The sequence below is a fragment of the Numida meleagris genome, chromosome 1, assembly GCF_002078875.1.
Source record: "Numida meleagris isolate 19003 breed g44 Domestic line chromosome 1, NumMel1.0, whole genome shotgun sequence".
Lineage (NCBI taxonomy): Eukaryota > Metazoa > Chordata > Aves > Galliformes > Numididae > Numida > Numida meleagris.
The window spans coordinates 113,070,304-113,091,146 of NC_034409.1; the positions used below are offsets into that span (position 1 = coordinate 113,070,304).

General features: G+C 33.9%; 1 protein-coding gene across 14 annotated transcripts in view; it reads left to right on the forward strand.

The window, feature by feature from the left end:
- The window catches only part of DMD (dystrophin), a 1,007,484-nt gene that overhangs the window by 619,590 nt on the left and 367,051 nt on the right, over positions 1–20,843 (forward strand). For all 14 annotated transcript variants that reach the window (XM_021408144.1, XM_021408061.1, XM_021408111.1 and 11 more), the window contains 2 exons: positions 6,071–6,218; positions 8,128–8,277. In XM_021408144.1, the coding sequence (XP_021263819.1) occupies positions 6,071–6,218; positions 8,128–8,277 (298 nt within the window). The remainder of the gene's footprint in view (positions 1–6,070; positions 6,219–8,127; positions 8,278–20,843) is intronic.

Consider the following 20,843-nt stretch of genomic DNA (forward strand, 5'->3'; position numbering starts at 1 on the left):
TTGAGTTTCTGTTAGCGTTTTGCTACAAGCAGCAAGTTTTGGAGAAGTCTGAGTTCATGCTCTGGAACCGTGCTTAAGAAAAACAAAGATTTTTGGAGATACAGAAGTTGCAGTAGCCTTAATAACTGCAGACAGGAGAGGGTGGGAAAAAAATCCATTGCTGCTTCTTCATGTTCCAGCAGTAATTTTGACAACAAAAGTTTGTAAACTGCACCATCAGAAGCTCTCTTGGCCTTTTTGTTTCCTGTCGTGTAAGGCTGTGTGCACTGGGCATTATTATTCTGTGTCTGTTGAGTTGTGCTAGTGGGACACTTGAGTTTTGGATGGCTTGAGTAGGCAGTGCTTTGCCTTAAAGCACTTGTGGGCTCTCAAGAGCTGAGTGGTGGCTGCAGAGTGGTACTCTGCCTTTGCTCCTGCTATGTATGCACTCCATGTGTTGAAGGTTCATAAATGTTTCTTGTGCTCAGGAGTTTTCTTAGCTGTTTCAGGATTAACTTTTTTTTATTAAATCATAATCAGATATTTTTTAAAAAATTGGATTCTGTTGAATGGAAGACAGTTTTTCATTACGTTTGCTGCAACAGATTTGTACTTTTAATGAGCTTGAACCTGCAGACTGTCTATTCAGATCTTTATTCAAATAAGTTTGAAGAAATTACTGAAACAATGACTGTACAAAGGCTATTCACCAAAATACCTTCATACACTTCTCTGAGTATAAAACCACAAGCTTTCTGTTCTAAATTAGAAATAGTTGTTGTAAGGTAAATATACATCTAAATAATTTTCACACCCTACATTCACTGAAGTATTCTTACTTTTTGCTACTGCACACTAGCTGCCATAGGTTGGTTTCCTTCTCTGTAACGCTCAATATATGGGAGGCTGTGATTAGTTTCTTATTGCAGTTTAAAAGCTGGTTTAGAGATGAAGAGATTTCATGACAGGTAAATCAATAAGTGTATGTATTTTCTTTCCAACCTAAAATTGGTTACATATTGAATTTTCTGATTTTTCTTTTGACTGTTTAGTTTTCTTAGAGTAATTCAATAGAAAAACATCACTATGGTAAAAATTTACATTCTGTTTACATGTAGTGTTGTAGCTGAGGTTGCTGCTGGTTAATATTTACATTTGGCTTTCCTGAAGTTTCAGTGATATTTTTCATTTCATTTCAATTACTTTATTTAAAGGTCCTTACCCAGGTAAAGCACATTTGCATATTCCCTGGAGAAATAAATAAAATTCATTCTTTCTTTGTAAATATTTTCACTGAACTGTCAGCTTACTATTTTAGTGGCTTCTTAAATTCTCAGTAAAAACTGCTAAGTGGACTAATCCCTTACTTTGGAAATAACTGCAAATACAAATTCAACAGCTGAATATTTAGAAAAGAACATCAAAACATTATTCATAGGATCACTACAGTTGTAAAAGACCACTAAGATCATTTAGTCTAACCATAAAGTGCAAGTCACAAGCAAGTGCAAATCTGCGTTACTCCTGTGAATGTGTATTTTCTGTCTGTAGCTGACACCTCCCAAATGCATCCAACACCACATGGGTGCAGCTACAAACGAAACTATCTTATCTGTTTCTCAAACTATATGGGATGCTATGGTACTTGTATCACATTATTGACTGTGGGGAAAAAAAATACATGAGCTGCAGTGTGCATTTTATATGGCCTCTAGAAACTGTAATTGAAAAATTCAAGCTTAAAATAGGAAATTAATGTTTATTTAATAGTTAACCATTATAATTAAGGATTACTGTTAGTCAAAAATTTACCCCGGGGTATTTTGTTGACTGCTTTAAGAATTTGTTATTGATTCTGTTTAATACTGTTAGGAAAACTGATTTTTTTTTTTTATTTCATTTAATTTACTACTTAGCATTACATGTATCAGATGCTCCAAATGTTATTACGGTGATAGAAATCAACTTGTTCTAAAGGTACAAGCAGTCATCATGTTAAAAATTTTTATGTTATTGATTTGATCAGCTAATGGAAAGTGTGTTTTATTTTTGTGGCTTGCATAGTATGATACTTGTCATGCAGGATGTCATTTACAATAGTAGTAATGTTCTAACAGGCCAAGAGTAAATAGTAAAGTAAACTATGAAGTGCACCTGCAGCTTCTATTAATTGCAATGGATCTTTTAATTACTATCCTACATGCTGTTCATGACTAAGGTAAAAAAAAAAAAAAAAAAAAAAATAGACCTTTATGGAACACGTGTTGTTTTGGTCAGATTTCTGAAAATCCCCTGTGCTCGTATATGAGTACATGAAGTAAGAATTTATAAAATAAGACATTCATATGTGAAAATTGTAAGATACTTTTCTCATATTATGAATGAGATGTATCTTGAACAACATACCCAGTTATCCTCATCTGCCCTCATCCCTCCCAAAGTCAGGTAGGGGATGGGCAGGTTTGCTGCAGGGGCTGTGGAGCACTCATTTGTCTATGAAGGCCTCACAGTGGTCAAAGATGACCAGGGCAGGGTATGGTGCTGCTCAGTCAGTGAATGTATGTCAGAGTGACAGAGCACAATGCTCAGCACACATACGTTTCTTAGACAAGCAGTCTGATGCTTCTGTTTGGTGCAGCCAGGGACAGGAAGGGAGGAAGGCCAGGCTCACCCACGCCCTTCCTTATTCCTCTCTTCAGTCCTGTCCCACTCATGGAGGTGCGTGAGCATAGCACCTTGGCCTGCTCCAGGTGGGCTTCTATCCCGTCCATCGGTACATGCAATATAATGGTGAAGTGTAGATCAGATAACTTCTTGTATTATAAACATACAACCGCGTATGTAACAAATTATAAAATGGTAACAAAAGTATGTGACAAAACTGTATGAACAGAGTCATAAAATTTAGTCACGTAGACTTGATTTGTTACTCTCGTGTTGGTAAAAATTGGAAAAACAAGCTGAAAATGTCTCATCTACACTGCATCTTACCGTGTCAGCTTTTCTTATGGCTTTACACTATCAGCAATTCCTGTAGGAAGCCTCATCTACCAAGCTTTCCTCTTCTATCCTCAAAATTATGATTTAGTTTGATGATTTTGTCATTTGTGAAGTACAGTGTACGTGAATGAGAATCACTTCCCTAACCAGCCAAGTTATGAAAAAAAAATTCCTCCATTTAAACTTATATTGGTTTTTATTAATCTCCTTTATACAAACTGTGTATATTTATTATGATTGTATGCATGATTTATTATTTGACTTCATAATACTTAGTAATACATTTTTCACTTGGTTTTCTGTATAAATGATTTTCTTTCATCCATAATCATTGCAATTCCATTTCCTGAAGACATTATTAAGAATATTTATAACTTGCAACCAATATTTCAAGTAGAACTTAGTGTTTTTTTCTTATCTAAATGCATTGAATTGACTCAGGAAATAAAATATCTAGCACTTAATTGTAAATAGAGAGTTTTTAATATACCATTCATTATTATCGGTACTACATGCTTAAATAAATTCAACAAAAAGCATTAAACTTGAAGGTAAACGAAGAAGTAATGCTTCATATTTTAGATGTTAATAGGAAACATCTTTAAGCTGTACTGTGAAGAAAAACTTTGAAAGTATGAGTTACTTGTTCATAATTATTTGGAAACATCAGTGTACGATACTGTTCTATAGCAAGATTTTTCTTATCTCAGATATTCACTGTATATATTGTTGCAGTTGCTGCACTCTTAATTACTTTGACCACAAAAAGAAAAATGGATTTAGGGCAGAAGCTGAAGATATTTTCTGAAAGTGTTCAGTTGTCATAAATTGAATGGAAGCACTTTGTGTGAACACCTTTGTAGTGATGTCTTTTTACCTGGCTTTTGCCATCCAGGAAAGACACCTATAAACTGTATCACGCTTGTGGGTGGCTATCATATTTTCCATATCTATCTTCTCAAGATGTAGTATACTTAGTGCAGTCAGGTGGTGGATATAGGAGCTCGATAGTGAATTCTGGTGTACATTGTTGTCCATGGTCGTTTATGCTGTTTTTTAACATACTACTTCAGAGAGAGGTTCGTAGACCCTCTAGAGTGTATATTCATCCATCAGCAGAGCACTTCTGATTTTACTAAGCGGTCTTGTTAAGGAGATGCAATAAACATCAATAAGATGCAAGGCAGATAAATTCAATTAATGTTTGCTAATTTAGGTGCTGTGTAAAATAATAATTGAACAGTATGTTCCTGTTTTTATCTTAGAAGAGTCAGAATTCCAACAGCATGATTTTTTCCCCTCCTGAAGAATCTTCATCTATGAGATTTTTTTGTTTATACTGTGAAATCAGACAATACTTTTTGCTATGAAATGAAATTTAATTCAGCTGATGAGTTTATGCCCATATCACTGTTAGAATTTTCCCCACTCACCGTACTAGAATTCTTCCAGTTTATATTGTAATGAAGATACTACTTAAAAGGAATTTTGCACATTCAGTAGTCTTTTTTTTTTTTTTTTTTTTTTTTTTTTTTTTTTTTTTTTTTAATGCAGCACACTTAAAAAACAGTTGAATACTTTCTTCTATGGAAATTACACTGGAAAAAATGCCATGCAAGATTTCATTAATAAAGTGGATTTATTAATGTATGGAGAAGTACTCAGGGGATTTGAATGTACAAATTTCATCATGCCTGTTCTGATTGAATAAAAGCTTTTAGTTTGTACTTTCTTAGCTGTTCATATTCTGTATGTACACACACATGCAGGTGTGTCAAATAACAGTTATTTTCAGTATTTTTCTCATTAGATGATGTGAAACTTGATGCTTTTTACTGATTCTCTTTTGCCTGGAACTCATTTGTATATAATTTCCAAAGAACTCTTTACTCAAGTCAGCCATCAGAAAAAATAGTTTCCTAAAAAAAATAATTATTTAAATAATCTATCCTATAAATAAAAGATATTATAGTTTAAAGTAGGTTTTGTTCTGTTTGACATCTTAGAATGTTCTGAGTGTCCTGACCTGGTGGTCAGGACTGAGAAGTGGCAAGTATGGGACACCAGACAGTTAAAAAAATTTCCATTCTATGTTAATACATTTAAAAAAAAAAACATTCAGAAACTGTATGTTAGTAATGCTGATCTTGATTCTCCACTGTGATGTAGTTATATTCTCCAAATACTAATACAACATCTTATTATGTGTAATAAATGGCCTAATCTCTCAAACTCAGTTGGATCTTTGAAACAATAATAACAAACTGTTTTTGTGCCTTTTGCTTTGATCTTAAATAACTTCAAAAAATAAAAAGAACAAAAAAAAAACACAAATGAGAAAACTTTATTTAATCTTTCCGTACAGATGTATCCTTAGCTTTGTGAATTAGCTTCAATGATAAATGACATGTTGTTTTATTTTAACCTAATTTTTCTCCTTCGGAACAGATCCATGCATAATGTTAGTCCCAACAGGCTCAGATTCTGCCAGTGCTCTTTCTTGCTGCCTTCGAAATGGTTTCCTTATGTATCTTGATAGCTTTGGGAAACTTGGGCACAAAAGTATAGATCTCCATATATTCATACAGTTGCGGTGAAAGTGGTATATCTGACTTCAGATACCTGCAATGCTTATGTCTTAGTTAGTCATCCGGATTCCCTTTAATTAATAGAAGAAAAATACAGCTAAAGTTGTTTCTTCTTATTATAATCATTTATTACAACATATATTGTAACATTCATGTGACAACTGTTATTCAATGAAAAGAACTTGTATTAAGAGAATCAACAGCTGAGTTGTAGGCATAGACCAAACAGACAACTAATGTGAAGTGAGATAAATCTGATCCTATTTCTTCATAGGGCCTACAGGCCTAACATAATTTTTTTGGATCTGTACAGGAATGCTTTACACAAAGTATGTTGCATTGTCACCATTGTCACACTCTGTTTTAATGGGTTTAAGTGGCACTTTCTACAGATCCATTTTGGTAAAGTTTGCTGCTGGAGTCCTCAGTTTCTGACACTGGGTTTCCATGCCGTTAGTTCTCTCAGAATGCACAGAATAATTAATTTAATGTTTTTATTACAGGATAGAGGAAGAAAAGAACATTTTATCAGAATTTCAAGAAGACTTGAACAAGCTGATTTTATGGTTAGAGGAAACAGAGAGCATCATTGCTATTCCCCTTGAACCAGGGAATGAAGACCAGCTAAGAGACTGCCTTGGCAAAGTAAAGGTATTTTGGACTTTATTCTTTCTCTTATTTTTTAATTTATCATTTCTGCATTGAGGAAAATTAAATGCTATTTTCAGTTTGAAAGCCCAGGTAGAAATATATACTAACCATACAAAAGTCAGAGAAGTAATGGAAAATGTAGTGAAAGGGAAACTCCTATCCTGTCAATAAATAATGAATCACTATCATTTTCATCGTTATTTCTTAGTTCAGGTTTCTGGTATTTGAACATGACAATTTCATCTGTAAAACTATTCCTATAGGTGTCTTGTTAATACGTTACGAATACCCAGTAATGAAATTATATTCAGTATTTCACAAGAGTATGTAGAAATTCATGCATGATTGTAAGTATCAACTGCTTAAAGTAGTGCTTCATCGTTTTCTAGAGTAAACTGGACTTTGACTTTTAAAATACATTTTATTTCTAAAAATATAAGATCAGAATATTAAATGTATATTTTTAGCCTGTAATAATTTAATGAAGATGTTAGAGGTTTTAGTCTATGATACTAGTCATGAATATATGCAATAGGAATTGCTCTGTTTAGTTTTGAAATGCTTCCAATAGAATGTATGTAAGAACTTGTTCAATAGTAAATTAAACCTTAGCTGAAAGATACATAATATATGTGGGTAACATATCTAAAATGTTTCTGGTCCTCTCTTGAAGATAAAGACTACTTATCCTTTATGTCAATCCAAGTTGAACAAATTCAGCAAGTGATGGAATATAGCATTAAAGAATCTGAAAATAAATGGTTTGACTTTCTAGTATACTTATTTTAACAAAATGTGGAAAAAAAACTTTAGTAAAAATCAAGTTTGTTTCTAAATAAATAAAAATAGAACTAATAGTCGTGCCTAGTTTTTGAGGAAAGTAAGGCTTAATCATACGCTAAGTTCATGCTTCTGTCTCTTAAGTATAAAGTATCTGTGAACTGGACAGAGATTTTGTGAGGCATTACCTCCATTGTCAAGAATATCAGAATGAAGACAAACGAAAGTCTTTATGGGTGTTAAATCCATCTTATCATTTGCACACACTATTTTAAAGTTTGAATTGATGTTCTAGATCCATGAATTTCCCATTCTTTATTTATACACAAATATTTTCCAACTGTATAATTCCAAGATGACAAATTGTCCAAAATTAAAGGTACTAGCATTTTCGATTTATAGCTCATTTTTACATTCTTTTTCTTTAGGATTTATACAAGAAAATATATCCTAATGCATCAAAAAATAATGCATCAGATTGCACTGTGGGTCATTTAATACCTGCTAGATTGTGTTATTAATATTAATAATAAAAATGTTGAAAAATTGTATCTTTTAGTTACGTTATCCTTACTTCATATATGAAGTTACTTCGACGTATTAACCTTGCAGTAACTGCATACTTGATGGAGAAGTGATGATTACATAATTTAGATTATGCCTTGCTTCCTTTGGCTGTACTTTGTGTGTCTTTGAGTGTATATGAACTGGTGATTGGACTAGAGGACTTTTCACTGCATACCATCTGAGTGATTATGTTCACAGCACAGAGTATGGAGAAGCCCCTTTCCAAAGTGTTGTTTTTTTTTTTTTTTTTAACTATGTTAAAAGAGAATTAAAATCTGGATACATGAGCTGTTGAGTGTCAAGAAGTGGGATTTTGTCATGCGACAGTAATTAATATTCCGAGAATCCCCTTGTTTGATCTTTTAAGACTCTCTTTAGACCTAATTCTCTAATACAGTCTCTTTTGGGGGGAGTATTAGTCTTCTATATTCAGAAAGCTTTGGCTATTTTGTCTTGAATTGAGTTTATTCCTTCAGCTGATAGATAAATCGATAAGGGTGAAGATAAGAGAGCTGAAAATTCCACCACAGTTCATCTTAACTGCTGTATTTGTCTGTTCCAGTTAAGAGTTGAAGAGCTGCTGCCACACAAGGGAATACTGAAACGATTAAATGAAACTGGAGGAACAGCACTTGGAAGTGCATCACTGAACCCAGAAAGAAAACATAAGCTTGAGAGTACACTGAAGGAGGCTAGCCGTCGCTTGTTAAAGGTTAGACATATTAGTGATATAACTGTGGTATAAAATTTTAATCTGCAGCAAATATTTGCATTGTATGTTTTCTAGTGGGCATTATTTTTCTTTGGATGAACCTGCAGAGACATTTGTACACATAATGAACCTGCTGAAAGAAAATGTATGCCACACACTGCTGTGAGAAACAATAATAACATGAGACAATGAGTGCCTGAAGTGATGATGTTGCATCCAAATTAACTCCCTAAATTACAGGACTGCTGCTTAAGAAGAGGGCGCAGAGCACCATTTTTGTAGCTTGGTTGTTTTAAGGGTACAGCAAATATTCCACCTTTTGTGACTCAGATGTGTGAGAGGCAGTAGTGAATGGCTGATTGCTTTTCTAGAAACACTTCCCAGTTCTCTCCCAAATCCTGAGATAGAAGCTTCAACTACTCATTCACGTTCTACGATGTTTCCAGCTGTGAGCTCTAAGTTCCTGTGCAGCAAAATCCCATTCATTTTGCTTTTTGGGATCTCCATACCCATGAAGAAAAGGCAGGATTTTGTTGTACTTCATTGTTGACATAGTGCGTAGCAGAGATTGTAGAAAGCACTATTGAAAGGACCACCATCCAAGGTATGGATCAGTCTGGTGAGAAATAGGTAGAATTTAGAAAATGCAACTGAAGGATTTGTGAGGTAGATGGCACAGTCACTAGGATGCTAAGGAGGGGAGGAAAAAAGTTTAAGCTGTGTTTAGCTCTAGGAAGAAAAGGTGAGAAAACAGATCTTTTTCTGAGTGCCTTACTGAAAAGACAAGCTAGAATTTGTGTTCAAGAACACTACATTCAACTGTGCTACCAGAATTGGTATTTCAAGTGCAGTCCAGGTAAATAAACAGGCATTTATTTGATGTGGAACTCTCATTAGTTTCTTCTTCTTAACAGAAATAGTCTGGCAAGTTTTAGAATGCTAGCTAATGACTCAAGCAAAAATGGATAATAAATATTGATCACATTTACAAATTTGGAGCTGGGCACATAAATCATTATTTAGGCGCTTGGGCAGAAGTATCTCTTTCTCTACAGAATGGCTTTCTGAAATCAATATATATATAAATATATAAATATATTTATTATATATATATAAATTCATTATATATAAATATATTTATTATATATATATAAATATATATATAAATTCAGAAAACTTTGAGATCAAATTAGTACTATTTTCTAGCTGGTGTAAGGACATACGTAGCTGAATTTAGGCACCGTGGTTTGAATATCTCTTCTGTAGTACTGAGAAATCATTAACTTTCAGGCAAAAAATGTATGTGTTGGCTTTTGTTGTCATTCAGTAAAATGGCAGAAACCCATTCTTACAAAACCTGTAATTTGCCTCTGAATTAACGCTTTTACTGATTTGTCATTTATCTAAAAACTTTGTATTTTCACTTCTTCCTTGCTAATATAGAAATGTTCTGGGTTCCTTATATACAGAGCAACCCAAATAACTGTAAATACTGTTGAGTTTTGGATGAAATGAGCTACTGTTTATAGTGAAGCCTTCTCTTTAAAAGTTGCCGCAGATCTCAGTAATGCTTCTGGCAAGACTTTAGACTTGGAGTTGACCACCTGAATATTTCCATTTCTTGCTAAAAGAGGCTGAACCCAGAAAATTAAATGTTCCTTTTTGATTGTTACTGAAGTGCACTATTTCAATTTGAGTTATCTACATATGGATAGGTATAAAATTGAAAAGTTCTCACTCTCCTGTAGTTGCTGAATTTAACAAATGTGGAAAATGCATTTCATTTTTTAATGAACAGAAATTGAGTTTGAAAACTACAAGACTCAAATCCTTACACGTAAAGTGAGATTTTCAAATGTTTCTCTGAAGTCGTTCTATTTTTCAGGTGATCTTGAAACGTCAAGGTGAAAAAAAAAAAGTTCATTTTGTTTTTTCTGTCATTAGACTTCTCCGAAAATGTATGAAAATACTAAACATTTTCTCCTTTCTTCTCCTTCTCTGTGTTCTTTTGGAAACTGAAAAAAAAGAAAAAAAAAAAAACAAAAACCAATATATTCTTTTCTCCTGCATAGCTCTCACAGCTTGTGCAGGAAAACTCAATTTTCTGGATATTGGAGATGTAAAATCAATAAGATTAGTTTTTATATAGCTGAAGGAATTAATTTTGTTACTTCCAGCTATGAAACTTTTCGGTCCGTAGGAAAATCAGGTATCGTGGGAAGTCTACAGGCCTGACAGAGAGACATACCTTGTCTTCCTAACCGCAAGCGATCTTCAGTAGGTCACTGGAGGATGGTTCTGCAGTCAGTTGATTTGATGAGGGTATATTTTTTTTCTGTTCCTCAAAGCACAGTGGACAAACCTCATCAGCACAGAGATTTCTCTGGGGCTTTTCTGTCCCTCCGTTCCCATCATGGAGTATATCTTATGATTGCATCCTTTTGTTTCCAGCTATTTGTTTTGCTTTCCGGCATCTATACTAGAAAGGAACATGTAACAATGTTCTGATTCTGATTCTCTAGTCTTGCAGGGTGATACTTTGTTCAAAACATAAAATCTACATGGTAAGGCAGCTCTTTATCTGGTATGTGCTAGAGTAATTCTGTTTACTTCAGTGAAGCTGTGATAATTGAAAATTACCAGTTGAAAACGTAGCCAAATATCTCCTAAGAGTATGACGAATTTTTGTTCTGCCTTGATCTGCTGAACAGTGGAAAGGGTGACAGCACTGTGAGTCTTAACCTTCAAGGTGGCATATTTGAAATAAATCATGTTCAAACCTTTTTTTTTTTTTTTTTACAGTCACAGGAACTGTTGCCCTACAGCAGTGGAAATAAGCTGAAAAAAGAAATTGAGGATGAAAGGAATTGCAGTCACATAAAATAACTTTTTTTTTTTTCTTTTGATTCGGTATTGTCTTTGCTTTTAGATGTTTATATCATGTGCTGATGACCTTGAGAATAGATACATGAAGAATTTTTCTTCTGTTACTTAGTAATAAATTTTAAATGACATTTCCTTAGACACCTTTATTGAATAGTGATTCTAACAGGCTGCTACCTGAAACATAGTTTAAGCAGAGAATGAAGATTAAAGTCCACATTTAAAAGTATGACTTTTAAATTCTAGCCTGGTTTTACTTATTATGCCCTCACCAAAGCCAGTATTTCTTGTAAAAATGAAAAAAACACTATCTCTGTGAATTCTTAGTAATATGAAAAATGAAGTGTTTTATAACCATTTGTATGCCTTTACATCAAGAATTTTCATTTATTTTCAAAGCTCAAAGTATCTTCTGCTGTGATAGCCCAGTAAGCTAACCACCTAGGGCTTCAAAGCATACAAAGAGGTACTAGGCACTGGAGTTTGTGATGAATTCAGTTCTTGTCATATACCACCTGCCAGGGTATATAACAGATCTGTAATGGGTTTCTTACCTTTTAGTGTGCAGTAAATGGATTGATAGATTAGGTCTGAGACCAGTGAACCATGGAATCAGAGGTTTGCTGGAAGGAGTTTATTACTCTTTAATAATATTCTTGGTCTGGTGTCAGCCGAGAGGGATGAGCTAGATTATCTGAAAGTAAGCTGGATGCCAAAATCAGCATTGTCCTCATTTATCCACCTTAGTCTTCACAACATCTACTGTATGTATTATGAAGGTTATTATAAGTGCCTGATGGAGACATTTTGTTTTGCTGCCTTTTAATTTGTCTGCTAGCATTAGAACTAATTACTAGACACCGTAGAGACCAATTCACTGTTTACTGCCACAGCAAATCAATTTGTTGTGCTATATAGACAAAAAAAAAATTGGAGAGGAGTGACATGGCTATAATTTGTGAGCATTTTCTGTACCACCAGGAAAAGTGTAGGTCTTCTAAGCTTGGTTGATCAAGTGAAGAGAAAAACAGATGGGCCTAGAAAGTGCAGAAAGACAAAGTCATAACAAGGTTAGGGTTCATGTAATGTAGCTTGCCTTGAGTAATAATTATTCACGGATTACCTGTGATGGCATCAAATTTCAGCATGTTAATGCAACTTAGTCTGAGTTCACGGTTTAAACTATTACAATTGCCATTGTTATTATTAGTGGGGTGGATAGGAAAGCATCTTGGAAAATGAATGCTACAGTTTGATTTCTTTGTTTTTCATTTGAAATGATAGTATAGCCATCAGTTTGGGGATCAAATGTTCATCTTTTCCTGGATTTGTTTATTGGTTATAAGTGATCCAATTCTCTTACATTTAACAAGGTATTATGCAATGCTAAATTACCTATCACAATTTCTTATAGGTTGCTAGTTATTTAAAGTCCATGTTCATGTTATCAACAATACTGATAAATGTTCTTACATGTAAGAAAATGAAGTTATGCTTCTTTCTGTGCGATTGAATGAACATGACAGTGTCAGAAACAAATAAGTGTATAAAGGTTTCATTTTTTGTGTGTATTGCTAGCAGCTACTATTTATTAAGATTCTAAGAAGCAAATTTACTAGCAGTATGAAGATAAGTTGCTGTTTCCCAGCATGTGCAAAGCACAGCACAGAAATAAAACAGTGCTGATGACTTCATTTTAAAAATTTATTTTGGGCCAAGTTATAGTAAAATGTATGTGTTTTGCATTGCTGTTGGTTAACATTTGAAACTAATTATTTTCATGGATATTTTGTTATTCTATGGCTTAATTTGAACTTTGAAGGTGACCATTGTTTTCTATCTAGGAAATGAGGACATGGAGATTATGAATAAGAGTGTACTATATGTTCCTACTGCTAATAGGAAAATATATGATAAATGGATAATACATCTATATTCCTAAACTTCCTATTTGGCAGCATTGTTTAACTAAAATTTACTAAATAAGATAATTATGAAATTATATGCTAGGATAGAGTTACATGTAGGAAAGGGTTATACTCAGTCTTATTATTTGGTATGAGTGGTTTAATTTTGCTCCAACTTATACTCCATATGGTTGTGTTTCCTGGAGGGAGTAAGGATTGCCCCTCACCGCAAAGACAACTAAAGACTCCTGCTGCCCAGATATGCTTAGAATCACAGACATCCCAATTTGGAAGAGACCCATAAGGATGATGGATTCCAACTCCTGGCCCCACACAGGACTACCCAAAATCCAAACCCTATGTCTGAGACCATTGTCCAAACACGCCTCGAACTCCATCAGCTTGGGGCCATGCCTGCTGCCCTGGGGAACCTGCCCCATGCCCACTGCCCTCAGGTGAAGAACTTTTTCCTAACTCCCACTCTAACACTCCCCTGATGCAGTTTGCTGTTCCAGTTTCCTGGGGAACAGAGGTTTGTTCCTACCAAGTGACTGCCATAGTAGCTTTTCTCTCTGAGAGAACATCAATTTTATTTCCTACTGAATTCTGAATTTCCGAGAGGAAGATGAAAATATCTTTGGGTTCCGAAGTCAATAGTGTTGTTAACTTCATGGCAGAAGAACTGTTGCTTGTATATCTGATGTAGGAGCATGCTCCTGCAGAGTGATGTCAGGTTCTAAAGGCCTACCTGTTCTCTGTGTGGGAATCTGTATTATTTTGTGTCCCCTTTTCCAGCTTGTTATTCAAATGGGAAAGACACTTAAGTTCTTACAGCAGTTAATAAATTGAATAATCACAGAGATCAAATACGGGAGAGTTAAGGAAGCCATCCTAGTAAGAACTAATTATTCTTTTTCTTGTAATCCCTTCCTTTTTTCTGAAGTTAAAGAGCTAGGAAATATTTGCATATTCAAAAATGCAGCTGGTTTTATGTGTGTTATGGAACTCTAAGAAAATCTGATCTGTTATTTACTACTTCTTTCTGGTTTCTCTTACGTTGGAATGAAGTTGGTTAGCTATGAAAATAAAGTTCTCTTACAGATTGTGAAAATAAAGTAAACAAGAAAGTATACACTAAAGCATTTTTAGCCTAATAAGAATGTCAATGTTATTTCCACCTTTTTCTTTCCAATTCATTTTGGATACATATACTGCAGTTTTCTGTCTGTATTGATTTAAAGCTATAGAAATTCAAAGTTATTCTGAGTACAATAGATTTCACATGTTAAAAGACAGACCACATTAGGAACTGGGTTCTACAGCCTACTTACAAAAGCAATTTTCAGTCGTTTTATCAGCTTCATACAATAGGTATGTTCCACTTTACATGCTGTACTGTAACTCATCCTAATGACTGTTGTTAAAAAGAACTGGAGGCTATCATAAGACATAAGGAAACATAACAGACATATACTTTTTTTCCTGATGTTTAGTTAGTTGAAGTAATTTAAAAGGTGTGTTATAATAGCTCTGTGAACCTCAGCAATCAATGAAAAGTTCATTTACTGTAGGTAAGAGAAAATGAAATGATTTACCGTAAACTGAAGTGTATTATTATTTATTATCTGTAAGATAAGAGATGCTAGCAGATCAGGATTAGGCTAACACATCTCTTCTAATCTGATGTGATTTTTTATTTTGATACAGTAGTTTTTAAATTTGGAAAATTAGTGCTAAACTTGTGCCAACCTGAATATCGCCGCAGACTTGTGCTGACTTTGGTTTTGACCTCAAAGAAAATAGATTCAAATGAGGTGAATATTGCTGTGGTGTGATACTGGCTTTTTAGCAGGTGTTTTACATGAACTTCTTTTTACAGTTTAGGAGTGATTTGATTCATTTTAATTGCTGCTTTTTTTTTTTAATTTAAATTCTAAGAGTTTATTTATTTATTCTTCAACATATCTATTGTTTGGAATTTATAAGACCAAAATTAAAATTAGATAAGTGAAATTCTTGAGAGCAGAAGGTTCTTGAGAAAGCGCTCCCCACACACAGTAAAGTGATCTGAATAAATAGGTACAGCAGCACAGCATCAGGAAAAGGAAGTTTGCAGTGCAGTAAATCCCTGATTGATGTTATATTTGGATTTGGTTCTTTACAGAGACCATTTTTATCATGCCACTTCCCACAGTTTAGAAATACCAGAGAAGTTGTTTAATTTTCCATCTGCTCTATTTCCCTATGTACAGACTTATCTCATAGGAATATTGTAAAAATAAATTATTTGGTGGTATTGCAATATTCTGAAGGTTTAAAACATCGTAAAAGTGGTTAGTAACGCTGTTTCATGCTCTTTCTGGATTCCTGTAGAGAAATATGCAATTGATCTTTTTGTTAATAATACTGTCATTTTTCTTTCTCTTTTAAAATATTAATAAATATTCTTCTACTGCAGTATGTTCTTTATTCTCATTTGAAACTATTTCTCAATCTGAAGTCTATTCAAAGAAAAATTTACAATTTTCCTAATGTTTTTGAAGCAGCCAGGCAGTAATTACACAGTATCAAGGGCTTTTGTGACATAGTACTGATTATTTGTTCTTCTTTTCCTTTTAGACAAGTTTGAGTAAATTTTGAAGACATAAGATTCTTTGTTTTTTATACAGTCTAGAATCGAGCTTTGTGTTTTACTTTACTTTCAATTTTGCAGGTGTATTTTAAGCTTAACAATAAATGACAGCAAACATAATGAATATATGAAAGTCAAATATAGATAAATTGGATGTTTAGCATGGTATTATTTGTGGATTTGGGGCCATGTTGCTACTAGACATGGAAAAACAAGAAAATAGTGTACATTTCCTAATGAGTTGCAACGTTTGACAGATATCACATTTGCATTAGTGAGATGAAGTAGAATGAAATTATTCTCTTATTTTTTGAAATTTCCGAAGTATGTGTTATTCCTAAGATCTTTCTGGATAATCTTCTGTGTGCTACAGCATGTTAAACACCAATATACTTAAGCAGCATGTTTCTGTATAAACCAATAGGGAGGAACACATGGTTTCACTTTCTTAAACATAAGCCCACAAAGCATCTATTAGTATCATTTGTGATGTTTTTGATGCTGTGATGCTTCCAGTTAGGGGTAATAAAAGCAAACCATCTTGTACAAGTCTTGAGCTTCTGAATCAGAAAAGCGACACCAGTCCTATTTACCATGCTCTTTTTTTTTTTCCTCAGATATGAACTCTGAGTCTATACCCATTTCTGCTTTCAAAGCAACATTGTGCTAAAAATGTATAAATTATTTTGGCTAATTAACATTAAACAGATGCTTACTTTTGGGAAAAAAAAAAATCATCTATTCCATAGAAGACTCTCCTGAATGTTATTACTCTAGATACAAAATTTAAATATCCATTTCTAAATTTGTCTTTAAAATCAGAAATGTCAATACATTTTTACTCATTTTATCAAAAGATAAACAGCTGGCCTATCTTCTTCAAAAGAGGTAACTTTTATAATGTTACTAAGTGCTGTAGCGAATAAATGTAATTCTTGAGAATTCTTGAGGCGCCAGTAGTATTATTTTTAAAAGCTATTAGGAGTTGAAGGACTTAACGAATATCATCTTCTGGGTAAAAACTTATGTAGATGTGGAAAGTGTGAGATGAATGTCTTTTCTCACTTTGCAAAGTTCATCATGAAGTAGGTTAAATCAATGTCTTCAGAGATCATTTGATAATAATACAAAGGATATGTAGGAAGAAAACATTTCTATTTATTTTTATATTCATTGTGAAGACTTTAGATGTGTCTTCCTAAGGCCACATTGTCGCTCTGTTTGCTGCATATTAAACTGTAAGCAAAGACTTTAAAAACATTTACAAAATACAATCCTGCAAGAGGTAAATTTTTTTTACTATCAAGTGACACCAAAAATTCATGATTAAATGTGTGTATGCATGCATATATACAATACTATCTTGCTAACTTAATACCATCTTTTAGTAAATTCTTATCCTTTTTTTTAAATATTAATCTGGAATATATTTGTTATCTATTTCAGAAGTTATGCTAAGTACTTTGAATATAAAAATATGAATTGTAAAGGCATTTGTGCTCTCAGTTTATACCAAAGCACTAATTATATGATTGAAATGCTTGATTTCAAATAAAGCATTTTAAGTAAATCTTCTCACATTTTTCTGCACTGCAGCAACTTCATTTGTAAAAGAGTTCACATGCAGTGACCAGTGGTTCGCATACTATCACGTACCACTGAATGACTGACAGGGGTTTGGGCTTTTCTAAACCTTAGTTCCCACCAGACTCTCCTGTTGTGTCAGGTTTTTCATGCGTTTCTATTAAGGAAGACCGTAGGGACCTAAAACCAATGTTTTACTACTTGCTGTTTGTAAGTTAAAGTTTGTACTTTAATTATATAAATCTGTCTGTATTACAGCATGCTTATATAATTAAAGTTTCACAAATGGTAGTCTGAAATAGCCTTAAAGGTAATCCTCCCCTTTCCTTTTCCCTTTCTCATGCCTAGCCTTTTTTTGGCCACTTGTCTCAGAGTTCAAAAAACACTTCTTAAAAACTGAGCATCAGCATTACCCAGAGAATTGCCTGTTGTTATAATACGGAGCTCTACATTGAGCACTGTTATCTAAGGTGAATCCTACACTCTCAACTTTTCTGTTAACTGCATGTTTCTCACAAATGAAAAGTTGTCACCTTCCTCAGAGAGCTAAAGGAGGTATTTCTTGAAGAACAACCAATAACAAAACTAAATTCATTGTTACCTGTATTCTGTCAATCATGTCAGCTCATTACTTGGTAGGCAGGATCACTCACTAGAACTGGAATACCAACATATTTTTCTTTTTCTACAATTTTTAATAGAATACATTCTTTGTTTCTAAGAAATGCTATAAATAAACACCTGTAGACAAAATTCAATCCTGTTGAAATTTATCTACGCTGTCCAAAGATAATGCAAAATATCCTTGTTTATTTTTTTGTGGTAATAATATAGTTTATCTATGCATTAATTATCTAACATACTCCTCTTATACAAGAAATTGCTGTTTCATAATGGTTTTATTGCTGTATTGCAAATGTTAGATCAAATTGTATCAATTTCCTCTATCTAGCAAAATGCATTTCTTTTTTGTTTGTTTTTGTTTCTACTGACATTTGTTTCATTGCAATGTTTTTTGGCTTTGTTTTGCTTATCAGGCATTCTGGCAGATGATAATTTTTAGAAAGTCTATAGCAGTTCTGTGAGTGCTTCTGGGAAGCTTTTCTCAGATGTAGGCAATAGCACCAAGGAATATATCCTATGTTTAATTAGCTATTGACTGATTGCCAATGTGAGCTGATTACACATGGAAGTCAAGATTTCAGTATTGGGCACGGTCTTGGTCTTGAAAGTAAAGTAATCAGATAATATAAATTCTTGTAAGAGAAAGGAAAAGGAGGGCTGATGAGACACAGCAGCAGGCAGAAAGTACTCTGCTGCCCGGAATGACAAAAGCAGTGATGGGACTGCTGTGTTCAGTTTGCCAAGTCACAAGGAGAGATTAAGCTTTATGTGGTGTGATAAACTGTCTGACTCAAAGTAATATGGAACAGGTTGCCCACAGATGTGGTGGATGCGAGATTCATCACTGGAGACATTCAAGGTCAGGCTGGATGGGTCTCTCTGCGCCCTGAGGTAGCTATAGGTGTACCTCCCTGTTCATTGCAGGGGTGTTGGACTAAGTGACTTTTAAGAGTTCCTTCCAACTCAAGTGATTCTATGAATCTGTTGCTCTGGGACACCACAGCAGCACATCCAGCTCTGTGTGTGTAGCACTGTGGCCTGCCATTTTCTCTTCTTCCTCTTCCCTTCCCAACAGACTCTGGTTTCTTCTCTGGGAAGAAAGCTATGACTAACAGGTTCAAGGTAACTGTTAAGGCAGGATACAAGTACTGTGGGGTTATATGCAGGAGTTTGCTTGTTTCTGGGCTAAGAATAACTTGAGGGATAGACATGGTATCTTCTGTTGTAAGCCAGGGAAAGAAAAATTAGCAGTTATACTTAGGATTGTCTTGTGACAGAGGATCTTTCATTAAGAGTAACTGCAGGAATCAGATTCTAAATCTTTCACAGTTGCTTTTGGATTTCTGGAATTGAGCGAGGGACAAAAATAAACCGTTGGGCTAGATATTCAGTAGAGATTTAATGTGGAGGGTCTTGCGCTCAGAAAAATGCCCTTGTCTAAAGAAGTTCACTGAGATAGCACACCAAAGAATGAATGTCAATTAGTTATAAATATTAAATATAAAAAGAGTGTTGTTATTCAAGTGATTGTGATATATATCATCATATTACCACGTAAGAAAAACAAAATGAAACATTGGGTTAGGAGATACATTTGTCTGCTTTTTAAAAAGTTAGCCAGATGAAGCAGAAAATCATTCTTGTCTTTCATTTGTGAATTGCTTTGCTCTTCTCCATGAATGGGGATAATGATCTTTTAAATAAAAATTAATCTTGTGAATATTACAAATACATATTTTTTTATTTTTAAATTCTTAAATAAAAGTAAGAAGAAAGCCTCCAAAACATCTAGAGAGGTCAGATCCTGGGAATCTTGTAGGGAAACATGAAACATTGGCTACACTGAAAATAATAATCTTATAAATATACTTTTAGTAGGCTATTTCATCTTCCTCTAATAATATAGCCTTTATTCTGACTTTGTCAGAGACGCTATGGTTCATAAATATTCATCACTTAGAAGAAATTACATAGATTTTGTTTTAAAGTCAATATTGAGTTTGCTAATGAAAATGGCTCAGTTAATTAACTAAATGGTGTCCTAAACCGAACTTACATGAAACTCTTTCTTACACTGATTGTTTTTCATGAAGAAATGATGCATAAAAATTAAGTTCTCCCCTTCCATTTTAAATCATTCTTTAATACACAGTCTAGGAAAGGTGATTTTAGGCAGATAAAACTTTCTAAACAGTGACTGTAAGAACTGCTGTTTTATGTAATCGTCTTACTAATGTTATAGAAGGGTGATTTGTAATATATCAATAATTCAGTATTAAAGCTTATATTTAATGTTTTTTTATGACTTATTTCTTTCATATCCAACTCTTGGTGTGGACAGCAGCTAAATTTGTTTTTGGTCCAGTTGTGCTGTGGGCTGAATGTCCTGGAGTCACCTATTTTTTTTTTATCTTATATTAGCAAAAATTGAATAGTAAAGCAGAAACTGCAGCTTGTCTTACATTAGGAATTATGCTTTAGCAGGGAGTTAGACTTGATGATCTCCAGATCTTCCAGACTCTGTGATTCTATGATTTAGTGCAAAAGGAAATTCATATGGAAAGCTGCACGTTCTATTTTTTTCTGCATACAAACAATGGTATATTTTTAAAAACCTGATACTGCCAGTTATCCTACAATAGAAGCCCACTTTAAGAAAATGCTTTGTATATCAGAAGGACCTTTCCAGGCCCGTAGTACAAGAAAAACATTTTTAGCAGTCTGCACAATCTTCTCTTTGGTCCTTCCAGGTAAATGGGAAATGGCCTTGACATTGACTTGTGAGCAAGAAGGCAAATATTCAAAATCAAGGATTCATCACTTGAATTAGTCATTTCAGTGGCTTTCTTTTCTTTTATCATGAGGTAGCTGCTGATAAGAAGTGATTTTTTCTGTTACAGAAATGAACTACACAGCTATGATATTGCTTTCTAGAT